This window comes from Ascaphus truei, chromosome 21 (genome assembly GCF_040206685.1).
Source record: "Ascaphus truei isolate aAscTru1 chromosome 21, aAscTru1.hap1, whole genome shotgun sequence".
Classification (NCBI taxonomy): Eukaryota; Metazoa; Chordata; class Amphibia; order Anura; family Ascaphidae; genus Ascaphus; species Ascaphus truei.
In genome coordinates, this window is record NC_134503.1 from 8737672 (window position 1) to 8754840 (window position 17169).

Consider the following 17169-nt stretch of genomic DNA (forward strand, 5'->3'; position numbering starts at 1 on the left):
CAACCTCCAATAGGAGATGTTCTGAAAAGCACAAGGTGTATGGTACTTAATAGCTGCTGGCTCTACATCCTGAAGACATCAGTCCATCTGAGCCCAGCACACAGTAGGGCAGAGGTTCTCAACTCCAGTCCTCAAGGCGCCCCCCCCCCCCCCCCTCCACAGGTCAGATTTTCAGGATATCCCTGCTTCAGCACAGGTGGCTCAATCAGAGGCTCTGATTGAGCCACCTGTGCTGAACCTGGATAGCCTTAAAACCTTACCTGTGTGGAGGGGGTGGGGGGCCTTGAGGACTGGAGTTGAGAACCCCCTGCAGTAGGTCCTCATTGCCGAGAATAACCTATAGAGAGTACTACTTTGTGTAAACTTTCTTTGCCACTGCAGGCTCAATATTAATTTGAAGACCTCAAACCTTTGTCACCAAACATGAAAAGGTTCATTTTTGAAGCAAGAGCCACGTACGTGCTCTTAATGAGCTTTGTTAATCTTAGTATTAAAGTGACACCTTTCAATCATGATAAGACACCACTTTAATGCGAGATGGTGGGGAAACTGCTTAATAGGGTGGACCACCAATGCCCTGACAGCCCCGTTTAAAGAAAAGGGTAGCCAAATTCTATCAGTATCTATGGCGGTGGTGAAATTAAAAGCAAATCGGTCTCTATAAACACAACTAATTTGACATGAAATAGCTTAAATACTCAAGGTTTCTACATTGCATAACCCCTGCTACACAGCAGATATAGGAAATGTTATTTCCGGTATTTAAGATAGCCACACTCCTTCCACCCAAAAAAAAACCCAAATGTTAAAAAACAAAATAGACAAAATAAATCGTTTGTAAGAATTTCTATGAAGATCAGCTTGGAATATAGCTGCAAATTTGCCATGTTTTCTTTTATCCCTCCCCCTCCCCAAAAAAATGCGGAAGGATTGTTTCAATTATCGCTTTTTTGCTTACCTTTTTAGTTTTTAATGGGGAATAAAATTCTAGGTGTATAAATACATGCATTTCTTAGAAACCCCTTAATTGGTCTACTGAATTGATATGTATTTTTTTTTTTTAACTTTACTTCTTCAAAGCTGCTAAGCTTTCTTGCACTCTTTATTTAAACACTTCCAAATACATTTCAAATGCTTTTCAAGTTTGCTCAGCTAAAGGGTTCTTTCTGTAAAGGGAGTCTGGATCAATCCAGAAAGTAAGTTTGTTAAGACGGTTACAATTGGAAAGAAGTCAGAAATGGCAGCAATTTCAACAAGTTTCCCAGCCATGGACAAGTCAATTGATTTTGGTTAAACAATTTGACAGCTGTGTCTGTATTCGTTATAATTAGCCAACAGTGGAAGAGAAAGCAGTGAATCATATTGCACTTAAAAAATAAATCACTCAGAATAGTAGTAAATCTTAAACTATTATACAAAGACTTGGTGAGACTATACAATTTCCTTTTACAGAGACTCAGACTACATACATATTACAAGATAAAATTATTCAAATTAAATGTTTCATTAGTCACAGTTTTAACTTAATATATTCTTTGGGGGGAGGGGGTTGGGGTAGGTTGTGGGAGGTTGGTAGGCTTATTTTCAGGTACAATGAGACTTGATGAAGGCCTTAAATAGTGATATTCTACTTTTACCAAACGCAGCCAGTCCAAAAATCAATGACTGTGTACTTGAGTGGAGCCGATTAAATGTGGAGCAGGGAAGCTCACATCTTTCAATATCGGAGAATCCTGTAACAATATTGCAGAGCAATGCAGGCTTTCTAGCAGTGAAGGTGTTAAGGCCACAACCAGCAGGTTCCCTAACCCTTCAAAAATTTGGAAAATGTCTGGGGGGAAAAAAAAAAAGAAGTTGAAGGAAAGGCAACTTTTTCACTGCTGGAGAGTTCTGCAAACACTCAACTCTGATCTCTCCAGCAGTAAAGGAGGTAAAGAAGCAGTCGGGCTGCATCCTGTTGCCAGCATGATCTACTGGGTAAAACAAAACCACCTCCTCTCCGCCTTCACAGGTCAGGCGCCCGCAGGGGATCATATGACAGTCGGGAATCAAAGTCTGTCGTGTCGTGTTAAGACGCAGTCTTGGCTCCCGCACGGGACAGTTCACGTGCTCCGCATGGAGAGAATGTTTTGAAATGTTTAAAACGGCCCAGGGACGAGGGTTTTACTTCAATGATGGGTACTTCCTCTGCCCAAGGCGTCCAGGCCGTGCCCCTCCTGAAGGCTGCTTAAAAAGAAACAAAGATGGTTATTAAATGGAATAAACAACCCCTCCATGCCAGTAGCAGGCACTTCTGGGTTTTGAACTGTTTTGAAGCAAGGGGTCTCCTGAGCTGAACCGTGTTCATTTCAAATCCAGGGACTTCATGCTTCCAGAGATATTTGCCTCCGTAGCGGTGCCAGAATCTGCAGCCATTTAACTTGTTAGCCTAACATAATGGCGGCAATCAAAAGTCCAGTGGGCCAATAGGAAACCGTGATGTCATCCGTTGCGGCTTCCTTTTAGCCAGCGTGACCGGGACATTTAAACTGCACAGGGATACTGGCACAGCTGCAGAGGTATGTCTCTCGGAAAGCAGGGAGTCCCCGGAGCTGAAATTAACCCAGCTCCGCTCCGGAGAGCCCCTGCTTCAAAACTGTAATACAATTACGTTTTTTCTAAATGCAATGCGCATACAATTCTGCTTGGAGACAGATTTATTGGTATTGATCTGTTATAGCCTATCCTTTTATGCTTCAGTTTAGCACTGACCGGCTCACCCAGTTCCATTTTCCTGCAAATAGCTCTATATAGTGTTATGGAAACACGCTCCACATATCAGTCTCAGCATGTCCCAATCTAGGACACACAAGCCCTTTAAATGTAAAATACATGATGAGACAAGACAACAGGATATGGAAGTTGGTGGGGACAGTCCCAGGGTTCCCTCACCCAGTCCTATTTGGTGCTATATGGTCCTAGAATGGTCAGAAGCCATAGGCAAACTGGACTGCTCCCATTACAAATGCAAACTGATGACAGACAGGGATGAACAGAATTCTCCAGCAGCTCGAAATCAACTAACCAAAAAAAGTGTGTGTGTGAACGTTTCGTACAGGTTCGCTAAACTGGTTAAAACATTTGGCTGCCGCCGCTCACAAAATCTGAGTCAGAATGAAAGGACACCGAATAATGATCTTTTACTATAGGTGGATGTTATTTTTGCAACATTCAAAACGGACAAATCAACATTACACACCTATCACCATAGCAACGATTGTCAGTCATATGCTCAATGAGTCCATATGCCAGGGGTCTTCAACTGGCCGCCCGCAGGTCACATCTGGCACACTGAGTGCCTCGATGTGGCCCCTGGACGCTCTGCTCCTGTTAATTTTATGTGAGTTGCTTAGGCAACAAAGTGCAGTTTTCCCCCACGGACAGTCGCTTGTAATGTAAGCCAATGTAAATATATATGGTACATGTCATACATGCTGGCAACATGTTGAAATATAATCATTTTTAGGTCTTTAATAAATGCAGAATGACATCATAACCTTTGTGGCCCTTCACTCCTAAATGTTTTCTGATCTAGCCCCTTTGGAGAATTAGTTGAAGAGTTTCCGGTCATATGCATTAAACTCCATTTTACCCAACTGTAATAATGGAGAGCAGTTTACTCCAGCACACGAGTCAGTACTATGCGACACTGCGCTGGTTTGAGCGAACTACATCATTAAACAAACAGCAGACCTCACGCGCTAAGGAAACGTTCGTATCATCCCACCAGTTATCACTTACCTGTGCAAATTGGGAAGGGTTGTAGAACGGGACAGCTCCAGCAGGTGGTCCCGAGGTGGGCGCCAGGTTACTGGAAGCCTTAAAAAAAATCACAGGCATATTTTTTGATCACCGTCTCATGCCTCATTCAGACTTCTGCTGCTGAACAACTTTGTTGCAGCTACCAACAGAATTGTTATTCTGGCAGAATTTCACTTAAAAAAAAAAACCTCCCTTTCTTTTTTTACACGCCTTTCAAATTTTCGCCCCATCTTGCGTGGGGGCAGAAAAGCAGAAAACCGTGAGGAAGTTGCTCATAAACCAACAATAGTTGAGTGGAGCCCATCAACATATCTGAAGTGCTTTGCCAGAATTCAGCCACTATGCCATGAAAAGAAGGAAGTGTGTGGAAACGCCGAATACTTTTAATAAAGGGGACAATGACCGAATAATGAACACGTTCTGCAGAACTGAAAATATCCCCACATTCCTAATTAGCACTAATTTGGTATGCAAACACTGCCTGCAGCGGTGCGGGTTGGAAACCTTGGGTGGCTCGGTGATGGGGGTCCTCCACCGGGGTCGGGAAAAGACCCACAAACCCTCTTTCAACATTGCTTAGTAACAGGCTCCGGAAACCTCATGCACGGCGAGATAATATATGCACAGAACACGAAGCATGCAAAAAAAGAAGCCAATAAAAAAAGTGCGGGGTTAATGGATTAGTGAAGACTCTTGGGAGAGGGGTTGAAGATAGATCCAGAAACACGACTCTGCGCCCCGTCTCATTCTTCCACATACAGTATAAAGGTTATTCCCTTTAAAAAGTAGCAGTCTCCACCAGATTAATACACTGGACAATGGGGAGAGCTCAATTTTAACCTAATAAAAAAATATATCATTTCAAACGCTTTTATCTCCTGAACAAAGTGTCAGATTTAAAAACAGAAAAAGGCATTGGAAACGGCAACGGGAGATCTATTGACGTATAAAATTATAATGCAATTAAATGACCATTCAGGTGGATGGACTGCTGATTTAACGTAGTTGAGGTTTCAGATCCCAATGGGAACAGTTCTAGGTTAAAAACAATTCACATTATTCATATTACCCATTTAGATTAATACAATAGTTTTCAGCCAAAGTAACTATTGAATGCAGTACAAGAACCTACATGTGGAATGATCAGTGTGCCAAATGATGCCCTAAACCAGTGCTAAATCTCCCTAATATTTAGGCAAAGTAAAAAAATAAAAGGGTCTACATCGCAGTGGTGTGCAACTTTTTTTTTTAGCGGCAACCCATACATTTAAATGTTCACTACGCGGCCCCCGAAAACAGTAAGGCTCAACTCTGCGGGGGGTCCGTGCTTCTGAATGGGACCCTGTAGCTTTAATCTTCTCACTGAAACTACCTTGCAGTGCAGCAGCAGGCGGGTACTACTATAGCGTCACGTCTACCAGGAAACGGCAATACTAAAACAAAATTACTGGCAAGAAGGGGGTCTTTAGATCACCCCAGCTGAAGCAGAGCGCCATCTAATGTAGACCCCACCCAGTTTGGTAGACCACAGATATCCAGGTAGATCTCACGCTCTAGTAGCACCAGCAGGTGTCTCTCTCCGTGTCTCCCCAGCAGAAGCACTCTCTCCGTGTCTCTCTCCGTGTCTCTCTCCGTGTCTCTCTCCGTGTCTCTCTCCGTGTCTCCCCAGCAGAAGCACTCTCTCCGGCTCCGGTCAGAGTGGATGATGTCAGACACCCAAAATATGGATATGCACGACTGCTTCTGCTGGTGAGACACGGAGAGAGACTGGCAGCTGCTGCAGTGCAAGTTAGTTTCTGTCGTTTCAATGAAAGGATGAATGCTGCATGGGTGCCATTCAGAAGCAGGGACCAACGCAGAGTTAATACTCGAATGTTTCGGCGACCCCTAGATATTTGCCAACAACCCCCAAGGGTCTCGCGACCCCATGGGTTGCGCACCACTGCTAGAGAGTGTTTCCTTACATCTTCATAGGGTTAGGAAGGTTTGGCACAAATAATGCAAGCACTATTAGTTTAAAAAAAAAAAAGGGTGCAAAACTGTAGCTTTATGTACTTAAAATGACCGCCAGCTGCATGTACCTGGTCAAAATGCTGGCTTACTTCCCGAGATAAGGAACTCTGAGAACTAGAACGAGAAAGCTTTACACAAAAACAAAAAAATAAGCACACAAAAAACAAAAAAATAAGCACACAAAAAAAACAAAAAAAAGGATTGGTCATGCAGGTCACGGCCTCGTGCTTCACATTTCCAGACACTCAAAATAAATTTGAGATGGCAAAAGAATGTAAAAAGCCGATATTTACATCTTGTTCTAATTGGCCGTGAGTTACCGCGCACTATGCAGAACAAAAAAAGGTCAGTTGTTTTTTTTATGCTTTCTGTATAAACACGAAAGACATCGGCCCCTTCACGATACCAAAATCAGTGATGAACCGAGTGTTCATGTTGCCCCATTCTACCCCCACCCCTATTATTTAAAAGAAAAGGTGCAATAATTGCTTCACAGTTTTTATCCTTCTCTTGCAAAGTTTACCCTTCCTTTATAGACGTGCCCACAGGTAACACGCCAATACAAAATGGTTGTTGTTGTGTCAGAGTTAAACCACTTGCTATGTTACACGATGCTGGTTAGGAGGAACTAGTCATGATGGGTTGAAACATCGCACACAAACACGAGCGGCAAGGGGACTTATTATTCTGGTTTTTACCTCTCCTGATTGAGGTTCATCCTGATTTGAGGCCGGATAATCGGAGCCAGGGGGAAGAGGAGCGGAATTTAAAAACTACAAAATAAATATATTCATTAGATGACGACATTTTGAATCAAGCATTTTCAGGATACAACTTGATAAGCCAGGGGCCTCCAAACTCAGTCCTCAAGAGACGCCAACAGGCCGGCTTTTATGGATATCCCTGTTTCAAGGACTGAGCCACTGATTGAGACACCTGTGCTGAAACCGGGATATCCATAAAAGCCGGTCTGTTGGCGGCTCATGAGGACTGAGTTTGGAGACCCCTGTGCTAAGCCAACATATGAAAGACTTCAGTATACAAATACCCCCTATTGTATAATTCTCTCTGACTTGGTTGCCATCACATGAGAAGCATTACCATTGCTTCTGAAACCAACCTGTGTGTGTGAAGGGTTATCATAGTGGGCCTGATCTGAAGCTGGCACCATCTCTGGTCCACTTGCTTCCGCTGGCTGCTGCTCTTCTGAAACTGTCAAATAAAAAAAAAAAAAGACGGAAACCAGATCGGTTAGTCAGACTTGAGCGGCTTTGGAAATCCCAGACATCTTGGGCTGAGTGAGGCAGAGACGTTGAATTACCCCTAATATAGAGAAAGGGAGATGCGCAAAAATCACCATCTCCGTGCCTTTGAGAGGTCTAATATTAAAAATAAAATGCGGAGAATGTAATTGGCACAGCGCCACAGCATACATACAAAGACATGAAAGGTCCCTGCCTCATGGTGCAATACTGATTTCATACCTGCATTAGGAACAAAAAGATTTGTTGGGATAGCCATTGGGGCCAAGGGTGCAAACAGATCTGCTGGTGGTAGAACGGAGTTGGTAGGTCTGCTACCACTAGGGTTTAAGACATCGACGTAACGGCCTCTTGTTCCTGCTGAAAAAGAAGGGGAGACATTTTGAACCGGTGAAGCATTGAACGATCCTTCCCTCAAACGAGACACAAATCTGTTTTAAAGACAGATATTCAACATTGACACTGTCCCCAATGAAGTCTATAGTATATGGAGTTTGTGTGAATACAGAGGAGCCTATATGGCACTATGGGTCATATTTAGTAAGCCATCGTCGCTATAAGGCACCCTCCGGCACTGGAAGACACCCAACCGTGCATTCAAACACCAGGGGGCTGTAAAAATAGACCTCTATATCCTGGGAAAAAGTTAATTTATTTATAACATTTATATAGCGCCCTTATCCAGGGCGCTGTACACGAGTTAGTAAAAATAAATTGTGGCGGTTACATATGGAGCATTTCATGTGATGGACATTGTAATTGTTACGGTGGCTGTGGTGGGCAGGGGTGGGAACATTATGGTCATGCAATGGGGTTAGGTGCATTGAGATCTTGCTTGGTTGATGGGCAGTGGTGGGAACATTATGGTCAATGGGTTAGGTGCATTGAGATCTTGCTTGGTTGATGGGCAGTGGTGGGAACATTATGGTCAATGGGTTAGGTGCATTGAGAGCTTGCTTTGTTAGTGGAAAGGGGTAGGCTCAGGTGTCTGGACTTAGTCTTGTTGGTGGCATGGTGATGTGTCTGACAGTGGGCACAGTGGAGGTGATTGGATCGGTGAGGTGGAGGACTTTGGAGGGTTTTGGGGAGACTTTAGGAAGGGGCGAGGGTCGGGAAGGTTAATATATAAAGGAGACTGCTGTAGAGCCCACTGTGCGTATGTATTCACCATGTTCTATCCACAGCTCATTATGCAATTAACCAACCTTCAAAAACAAAAAAGGCATAATGCAGGTCTCTGCATACAGAAGGGTTACTGCTTTTCTTGCTGTTTTGTCAACAATCTGCAGGGTTTCTATGACAAAGTATAATATATTTCTGTATCCCTCCCCTCTGACTTGATACCTGCTCTGATGGAAAACTTGTTGATAGAGGAGTTAGGTGGCCCTCCTGGACCGAAGGCAGCGCTCTGAGATCCTTTAGGGATACCGTGTGGAGGAGGTGGGGGAGGGGGCTTGATCTGTAAGAAAGAAAAAGTTTCAATTTTAATAACAGGAGACATTACAGAATATAAACAGCCACACTCCCCCCCCAAGAACCAAATTATAGAGGTATTTACACACTGCATTTGTAAGACTTTTAAGCACTTGCCTGGCCATGGGTGTCTATGATTAGTCAAATCCGTGCTCTGCTATACCAGTTGTATTTCATTTTCCATTGCTGGTATAATTTGATGGTAATGAAGAGACTAACGCTAAACAAGACTTCTAGATAAAAGGTTAAGGATTCTACAGTGATGCACATTAAATAAAGTAGTCCCCAAATGTAAGTAAAAAAGGGCTATTCGTGTACTAATGTTTTATAGTCTACTCCAGAGGTTTCCAACTCCAGTCCTCAAGGAACACCAACAGTGCATGTTATGGCTATCCTCATTAGCACAGCTGGCCCAATCATTTTCATTGAACCACCTGTGTTCAAGCAGGGGTATCCTTAAAACAGGCACTTCGTCGTCGTTGAGGACGGCAGTTGGGAACCTCTGGACTCTTCAATTAATACAAGACAGTGCTACACACAACGTTTAGTACGATTATTACCAGCTACAGGAGTGTGTATCAGCAACAATGTTTCTAAACTACATCCCTTTAATATTCAAACAAGAAGCTAAATCACTCATTCAAAATCAAGAACAAAAATGTGAGTTACCCTGAACTCCTATAGTATTGTACGGGCTATAAAACAAATATATATGCTTTAAGTGAGGTTTATCTCTTGCTGCATCTTGTGTGTAGAGGAGCTGAACAGTCAACTGAAAAGAACCCCTGGCTCACCTCTTCTCCCTCTGGCTCATCCAGGTTAACCCAACGTTGCTTCTTTCCATCCCATACAATCTGCAACAACAAGGAATGGGAATACAGTACCATCAAATCGTGAACGCCATCAAGTGTTCACCATTTAAAGCAGCACTGCTTTTATATACTTTTATTACAGGATTGAAGCAGTCAGTCTTCAGAAGGGGGGTAACAGGGGGGGGGGGGGGGGAAAGCATATGCTCCTTTAAACCAGCAACTGCTATTGTACAGCTTGGGAATGGCACAGTCAGCTCTGCCATGTGGGTATGAGGAAGGGACAGCTTCAAAGACAACGAGAACTGGCTGTGAATTGTATTCAAAGCTACCAAGTGTTATGGTTTTTATGGGGTATCAGGTATGATAAATGTGGGTTCATATAAAACAGATGGTAGTTGACCAGAAGCTGCTCATTGACGAGATCCTTACAGATTTGTTTCGGTCGTCCGGTAAGTGCGCTTCGTTCTTCCCCTTTCTCAGCAGCCAGCTAATTTTCAGTGGAAACCAACTTTTGCCACTCTACAAAATTGTTAGAAGAAAAACCATGCACAATTAGGGGGAGCACATCACCCGAAATCCAAGCTACAGTGAAAAATCTACTTCATGTTGGAAAACAAAAAAAATACAAAAATACAAAAATAAAGTATGCATCTACAAGTTTAATAATTTAAACAGCTTTTTATGGAGTCGCCCATTCATCCAACTAGGGACAGAAGTAGCCATACAATAACCCATTACTGTAAAAGGATTAAGGTTTAGGTTACGGCCCCAGTCCTCCCTGCTGCACTTGCACCTGGCAACATGGCGGTGCGTGCAGAGACTACAGCCGCGATCGGCTGTCTGTAGGGGAGCGGGGCCATGACCGGGGGAGGGGGCGGGGGGTTTGGGAGGGGTTGAGGGGGCACGGCCATGACGGAACATATCTGCCCAGTCTTTGACTGCGCACCACCACGTGTGAACGCATTGCGGCACGGGCAGACAAAATTATTGTCTTCCCTGCTAGCGTACGCGTCACAGTGCTTTGCACGCGCACACACAGCCACTTGGGCCTGCCCCACAGAGGGCTGGGCTGTGGTGTGTGTCGCGTGCGTCACCATCACCACCGGGGGCTCAGCCTTAGTGCTCGCACGTTATATAGCGCGACCACTAGCTGTGGATTCCTTGTGTCATTTGCCAATGCTAAGATGTGTAATCCGAAATCAGGTCTTCATTCACTCACAGGGAAGAAGATTCATAGGAAAATATATTGATGGCCTTTTTCGAACTTTGACAGTCAATGTGGGCGTTTGTCAGTGGGAACAATGGCTGAGCACCCAGCACCTGAACCCACTGAACGTATCTACACGGCTACATTTCTTCATGGTTAGTGGAAAATACCCAGCTCAACTCATTGTTCTGCCTAACAGAACAATGCAACAGCCTATAAAAAGGGGGTCACGCGTACGTACAGTGGTAGGTAAAGAAGTCTAGGTGCTCACCCCTTGAGATGAAGACTGTGTCTTGGGCTCTTTTCTGGCCTCTTGTCTGTCTTGCTCTGGGATGGCAGGAGGAGGGGGAGATGGTTGCGTTATGGCAGAGTTTCTCCTTCCCGATCCTATAGAGTGGCTGGATGACTCGGAGGTTGTCCGAGTTCTTCTCTACGTAGATTTGGAAAGAGGTTATGTTTACATGACTAACAAAATCATTGCACCATGACTGCGATACTTTACCATTCAAGCAAAACCGTAACCGCAATGAATCTACAATTACAGAGTGGGAGAGACTAAAAAATACAATTTAAAAAAAAAAGTTGATTCCGACCCAGTTCAACCTTTTACGTTAAATGTGAGCAAAATAAAACCAAGAACAACCTCAGATATAAATCATAACCATTTTGCACAGGTGTACAAAGTGTTCTCATAGAATTTCTATCATAAGTATCCAGATAATAAATTATATACTGAACTGTGGCAGGTACTCCAAGGTATTAAGGTTCTCAAGGTATTAAGGTACTAAGAGCTTCTTGGCTCTCTGGAGAGGTTGCTCTCAAACTTCAGACAAAAGATTGCAAGCTCTTCAGGGCGGGTACTCCTATACCCCAGTATTCACTAAGTATTATGCACGTGTCCCTATTTGTATTATTCTTCCATATATTGGGTCTTGTATAACATCTATCAGCATCTGCCTAAATGGGTTGGCGCTATATAAATAAATCAAAAATGAAATACAGAAGCCGTTTTAAGTTGACCAAATAGTTCATATTAAAGCAAAAACACAAAAGTACATTACTTTTTTTCTTGTGTAACTAAATAGCTTTAAAGTATGGCAGCTTTTCTCAATTGAGATGGGTGAGCTGGGATGGGGTGGGTGAGCTAGCGCACATGCTATATTGTCATTTCCCATTGCATTAATTAAAAAAAAAAAAAAAATCTTGTGTTTGTGAAACATACGGATATATATCTAGTCTGCAAAAAGTGCCCCAAATGTCTTTTTGGAGTGTGTGCAAAATGCCCTGATACCAAGTGTGATGTGTCTAAAAGAGCGATGCCCACATTTGCTGAAAGTTTAGCAGCGCAAAACCTACCATGTGTGTCGATGACTGAGACACTGTCCTGGACCTCTGCCCAGGGGCCTGCAAGGACAAAGAGGTCAATCGTGAACGTAAACAACCAAAAAGAGTGCCATGATGCAAACACATTCCCATTATATGGGAAGCAGGCATTGTATGAAGATCGGTTTAGGTTTCTTCCTTGAAGAGGGGCTTGAAAAGCCATTTCAGAGCAGGACATGGGGCACTTTGTAGTAATAGGCAATGCTATAAACCAATTGACTGTATATACACCATCTCATAGTTCCAATTAAATAGGGTATACCGTTATAAATAAGTAGGCTCATGCCTTTATTGATCACTTGTCCATGTTAAATAAATAAAGCAACACAAGATGCAAAAGCCTCTATAGCTTAATGGGCTTTGCCTGTACACCAATGAGAGGAGTCACATAAAAGAACATTTTATTTGCTTGGAAGGAAGGGGAAAAATATATATATATTTACCATTTTAGCCATTTCTCCATAGAAATCAAATCCTGGTTCCCGGAAAGTTGTTTTGGGAGGTGAATTCTGGGCTATTCTCTGCATTCCTTTAGAAAGAAAAAAACTATTTTCAGTATTTTAAAGAAATATGTATGGCACCCTTTTACTGCTGATGGGTTAGGGAGAGGGAGGGGCAGAGTGCGCGAGAGAGAGAGAGAGAGAGAGAGCAAAAGAAATAGAGAGAGCGCAAACAGAGGCAAAAAATACCAAGACAGCTTAATTCAACATGCTCAAAAAATAAATAAATAAAGAGATCTGACCTGGATCCTGATTCCACTGCTCTTGGGGAGCAAAATCCGTTGCCTGTGGAGGTGGGGTCAAAGGATCCACTACAGGTGCTGGGTATGTAGGTGCACCACTATACTGTACAAAACCTGGGGCCGTTACCGGAGGTGAAAATCCAGGTTTCGATACAAGAGATGGAGGTGCGGCTGGGTAAGAAGGCTCAGCAATGGCAGACACGTGATCAATAGATTGGTGGTTTTCAGGACCTAGAGAGGGAAGCAAATCATTACTATTAAAAAGAAACCCACGAGCAAAGAATCAAGTTTCCCCAATTCCTTCCTTGCATGCATTTCTAAAGAGCACACGGTCAGGAGAGTGCAGGGATTAGGTTTAGAAAGTGAAATGATGCTATGTTTTCTGCTTAACAGTGTCAGGGAACACAATCTACTGTATGGCAAACAGAACATGAAATAGAATAAAGAATTATCCAGCCAGTTTATAAACTTTTTTTGTATACCTTCTAGCAAACATCACCGTTACTGGGTGTGGCTCCTCTTAAAGAGGAAAAATTCTATATACGCTGAAGCCGTTGTTCTGGCCGGTTTTTGCTAAAAACCCTTATTAAAGTAAAATGGGGATTATTATATAGAATAAAGTACTGTAGCTTCCTTGTCATTTAGATTCTTTTGCCAATATCATTGGACTTGCTGTCATGGTATATCAACATATTCATCCAATTTCCAACGCCAAACAAATGCCATCCACTCTTTCACAAGAAACTATTTACTAAACATCATTAGGTCTTGAGTGGCAAGAGCTGGTATGATTTGCTCACCAGTCCCACAGTATCATTAACGATCACTTACCTGGGGGCATGAGCTGAAACCCTTGATCCGATGGCATACTCGGCAACAGATTTTCTAGTAACGGATTCTCATTACCAAAAGCCATCTCTTGAACAGCTCCTATGCCGTCAGATTGGCTGACATGGTCCTGCTCGGAGCTTGGGGTGCTGCAGGCGTACTGCTGCGGGGTGCTTCTGCCAGTGTCGTAAACAATAGTTCCTTTCTGTAAATGGGAGGAAGGGTTTTAGGCACCTTTACCAAGTATTACAGCAGGGGTGGCCAACTAAAGCTGTCAAAGGGCCACCAACAGGTCAGGTTTTAAGGATATCCCTGCTTCAGCACAGGTGGCTCAGTCATTGACTGAGCCACTGACAGCCAGCTGTGCTGAAGCAGGGAAATCCTTAAAAACCAACCTTGAGCACTGGAGTTGGCCACCACAGCATTAAAGCTTTAGAAGATATCCAATAGCCGTGTGTTCACTCTGCTCTGTGTAAGACTCTGTATATCCTTTATCAAATATCTGTTAAGATAGAAAATGACATGTCATATAATATGGCTTTGTAGAAGAGTGCAAAAAAAGGAAACCAATACTTCTGGTTTCTTGCCTGTGCTAGATTTGAACCTGGGACTGAAAAATTGAAGTAAACATGAAAGGGGCCAAAACACTGGTTTATACATTTTGCCTCCTTATATTTCTGATACTGTAACAAAACTCAAATACACAGAGTTGACAAAATGTGTTTAAAGAACATTCTGTTCATTTGCACTGCCCATTTACACCAAGCTTTAAAAGAATGTAACTACAAAGATTTAGATTTGCAACCCCTAAAATATTCAAGTACAAATGGTTTAGCGTTGCAGTGACCGGTTTTATTAGACAGTCCTTTCTGTAAGGAAGGGGACTGCATGCATTGGGATGCAATCCGTGGCATACTGATCCAGCAGGGAAAAGGGTCAGACTGCGTAGCAAACGCCCACAAAATAAATGCTATACCTTTATCTGCATATCTACGTGTCGAAGATGCAGCAGCCATGGAGGCTCAATGAATAACTCTTGCTCTGGTTTCTCCTTCAACTGAGGGTCAAAGAATCTCAAATGGGAGGAAACCTATCAGACGGGAATAATATACTCAGTACACATGTAGAACTTGCATCATAAATCTTACACATTCAACTCTTTAAAACCATTACCATCTGCACAGACGATGTGTATTAAGCAATGCTGTAACTATGTAATAAGGATACAGAACTGGGGATTAAGTCATCCTATAACTCAATAATAATAATAATCTGGAGAAAAGAAAAAAAATTAATCAGTAGCTGGAGTACTCACTTTTTACTATGGGTGCAGTGTGCTAAACTGCTCCATTAACTGTATAGACCAGTTCAGGGGTGGACAACTCCAGTCCTCAAGGACCACCAACTGGTCAGGTTTTCAGCACAGGTGGCTCAATCAGTGGGCGAGTCCTTATGGTGGCCCTTGACGACTGGAGTTGGCCACCCACGGTATAGACAATACAATTCAAAGTTGTAGTTATTGTACGGGTTCAGAAAGATGGATCTGTTGTAGGTTATGATACCTTTAATGGACCAACGGGACAAAGACTGCTGAGCCTTCAAAAAAAGGTTTGCACAGCATACATTTGCATCTATGAAGGATGCCAATGTTGGTCCATTAAACGTTACGACTACCTACAGTCATTTCATGGCATGAACGGTATGCATTGGACCCTATGAGCTGTACGCCATATAACAATTATTTTGGGCCATAAAACACCTCCCGAGTTCTGATGCTGAAAGACAACCTGTGGCAGAAAAATGCATCGTAAATATGGGCCAATATGTCAGAGGAAAACATTGCACAAAATTATTGGAGCATTTCACACGCCAATAAGGCACCAACCAAGTGAACGGCAGACTCAGCAAGGATCGGTTACGGGTTTCATTTAAAAAAAAAAAAAATGATTATTCCATTGAGCTATGGGCTGAAAGGGAATATAGCTGGCCCTGCTGTGCTTCTCCCATCATGCAGTCATGTCGACATGCTCACCTCGAGCAGCTGGCTGACGAGCACTGGAGAGTAATAAGAAGGATGCTTCAGAATAGCCCTGGAGATGACTTCACAATAATGGAAGGCTTGGGCAGAAAGTCCGTGTTCAGCCAGGCGGCAGGCGTAAATGAACTTGAAAACCTGCCGGAGAGGGCGAGGAAAGTTACTTGCAAAACAGGTGGCGAAAACAACCACCCTGAAAGTAATACGAAGGATAAACATTTTACCTGAATATTGGGAAGTGAGAACGCCCGGCTGCCCAAAGACTGAGCGTATTCGTATGCCTCAGTTCGCTGGATGGCTTCATTGGAAGCAAACTTTGCAAATGGTAAACTAACCAGGGGGGGGAAGGAAAAAAGGAGAACATTGTGATAATGCCACTTATGGCAAAAGGCCCATTTCATCAAAATGATCATGACTTCTATTCATAAAGGGGGATGAATAAGAACCCAACTTCAAGGATAATGAACACACAATATATGAATAATTCTTTACTAACCAAGAGCTGCTTTTGAGAAGGATGACGTGAGACTATATAGCTCCAATCAATCGTTGGATTGGAGAAGGTTTCCAAAATAATGTACATTCGGTGCCATGTTAATTCAATTGGAGGCCTACATCAGGCGGGCTCAACTCCAGTCCTAAAGCTCTCCCCCCCCCCCCCCCACAGGTCAGGTTTTAAGGATATCCCAGCACAGGTGGCTCAATCAGTGGCTCAGTCGAAGACCCTGTGCTGAAGCACGGACTGATTGAGCCACCTGTGCGGAAGCAGGGATATCCTGAAAAACTGACCTGCATGTGGGGGTCTTGAGGACAGGAGTCTGGCCTACACAAACCATCATTTTGCATCACTACTTTGCAGTAACTGTAGCAAAATACATTGCACTTGTACCAAACCTGCGACCCTGTATACTTACGTGTGGTTGGATCCTATCAGGACTATCTTGGCAGTTTTCTTAGTGTAGACTCCAAAGCCAACCTGAGCCATTAAATAGCAGAAGTGTGCAGCATCTAAGAGGCCTCTGGATGCTGAAAGAGACAGTTAACCAATTCAGGACAATGAAGCGGCAAACTTCGATGTTTTACCTACTCCAGAATAAACACGGTGGAGAACTGCTACTTTGCCAGCACTCATTACAGGTTACAAATCCTTAAAACCCTCCTTTTAACCAAAACAAGGTGTCCATTAAAGGGCTCAAATGCATCAGTGTCACACACTGAAATGTGACTCAATATGAGCACCATACAAATGTACACGAGCCACTGAAAAGGATTTATGTATTCTTACACATACATTTTTAGGTACTTATGCTTATCAGAACAACAATCTCTCTAGGTACTTAAATAAAAGGCTGACTTACCTAGTGTGTCTCCCATAGTGGTGATCGTCCTAGATGGTACATCCAAATTATTGGTTAGGTTAGACAGCACCATAGCAATGTGGGGTCTCCAGTCCCCCCATTTTTCATCTCCACAGCACTGCAATAATAATAAAAAATCATTAAGACGCAAAGTCCCCTCACATAAAACTAATTCAGGTCAGCAACCAAGTGAAAGTACAATGCCGCTAACAGTTTAGAACAGCAGAGGCCAACTCCAGTCCTCAAGGGCCACCA

At 43.2% G+C, this 17169-nt stretch overlaps 1 protein-coding gene across 8 annotated transcripts in view; it reads right to left on the reverse strand.

Annotated features, from left to right (window-relative positions):
• Positions 1 to 1396: 1396 nt before the first annotated feature.
• SEC16A (SEC16 homolog A, endoplasmic reticulum export factor) overlaps positions 1397 to 17169 on the reverse strand; it is a 34372-nt gene continuing 18599 nt past the window's right edge. For 2 of the 8 annotated variants that reach the window (XM_075578893.1, XM_075578894.1), the window contains exons 14-32: positions 16915 to 17032; positions 16471 to 16582; positions 15781 to 15886; positions 15554 to 15694; positions 14498 to 14611; positions 13525 to 13726; positions 12694 to 12924; positions 12395 to 12480; positions 11925 to 11972; positions 10840 to 10998; positions 9791 to 9880; positions 9344 to 9403; positions 8421 to 8535; positions 7299 to 7436; positions 6935 to 7026; positions 6513 to 6587; positions 5883 to 5942; positions 3781 to 3858; positions 1397 to 2226 (exon numbers count right to left, since the gene is read on the reverse strand). In XM_075578893.1, coding sequence (XP_075435008.1) covers positions 2164 to 2226; positions 3781 to 3858; positions 5883 to 5942; positions 6513 to 6587; positions 6935 to 7026; positions 7299 to 7436; positions 8421 to 8535; positions 9344 to 9403; positions 9791 to 9880; positions 10840 to 10998; positions 11925 to 11972; positions 12395 to 12480; positions 12694 to 12924; positions 13525 to 13726; positions 14498 to 14611; positions 15554 to 15694; positions 15781 to 15886; positions 16471 to 16582; positions 16915 to 17032 — 2088 coding nt within the window. In that variant the 3' untranslated portion in view covers positions 1397 to 2163. The remainder of the gene's footprint in view (positions 2227 to 3780; positions 3859 to 5882; positions 5943 to 6512; positions 6588 to 6934; positions 7027 to 7298; positions 7437 to 8420; positions 8536 to 9343; positions 9404 to 9790; positions 9881 to 10839; positions 10999 to 11924; positions 11973 to 12394; positions 12481 to 12693; positions 12925 to 13524; positions 13727 to 14497; positions 14612 to 15553; positions 15695 to 15780; positions 15887 to 16470; positions 16583 to 16914; positions 17033 to 17169) is intronic. The other 6 variants (XM_075578895.1, XM_075578898.1, XM_075578897.1 and 3 more) reach the window with 6 other exon arrangements.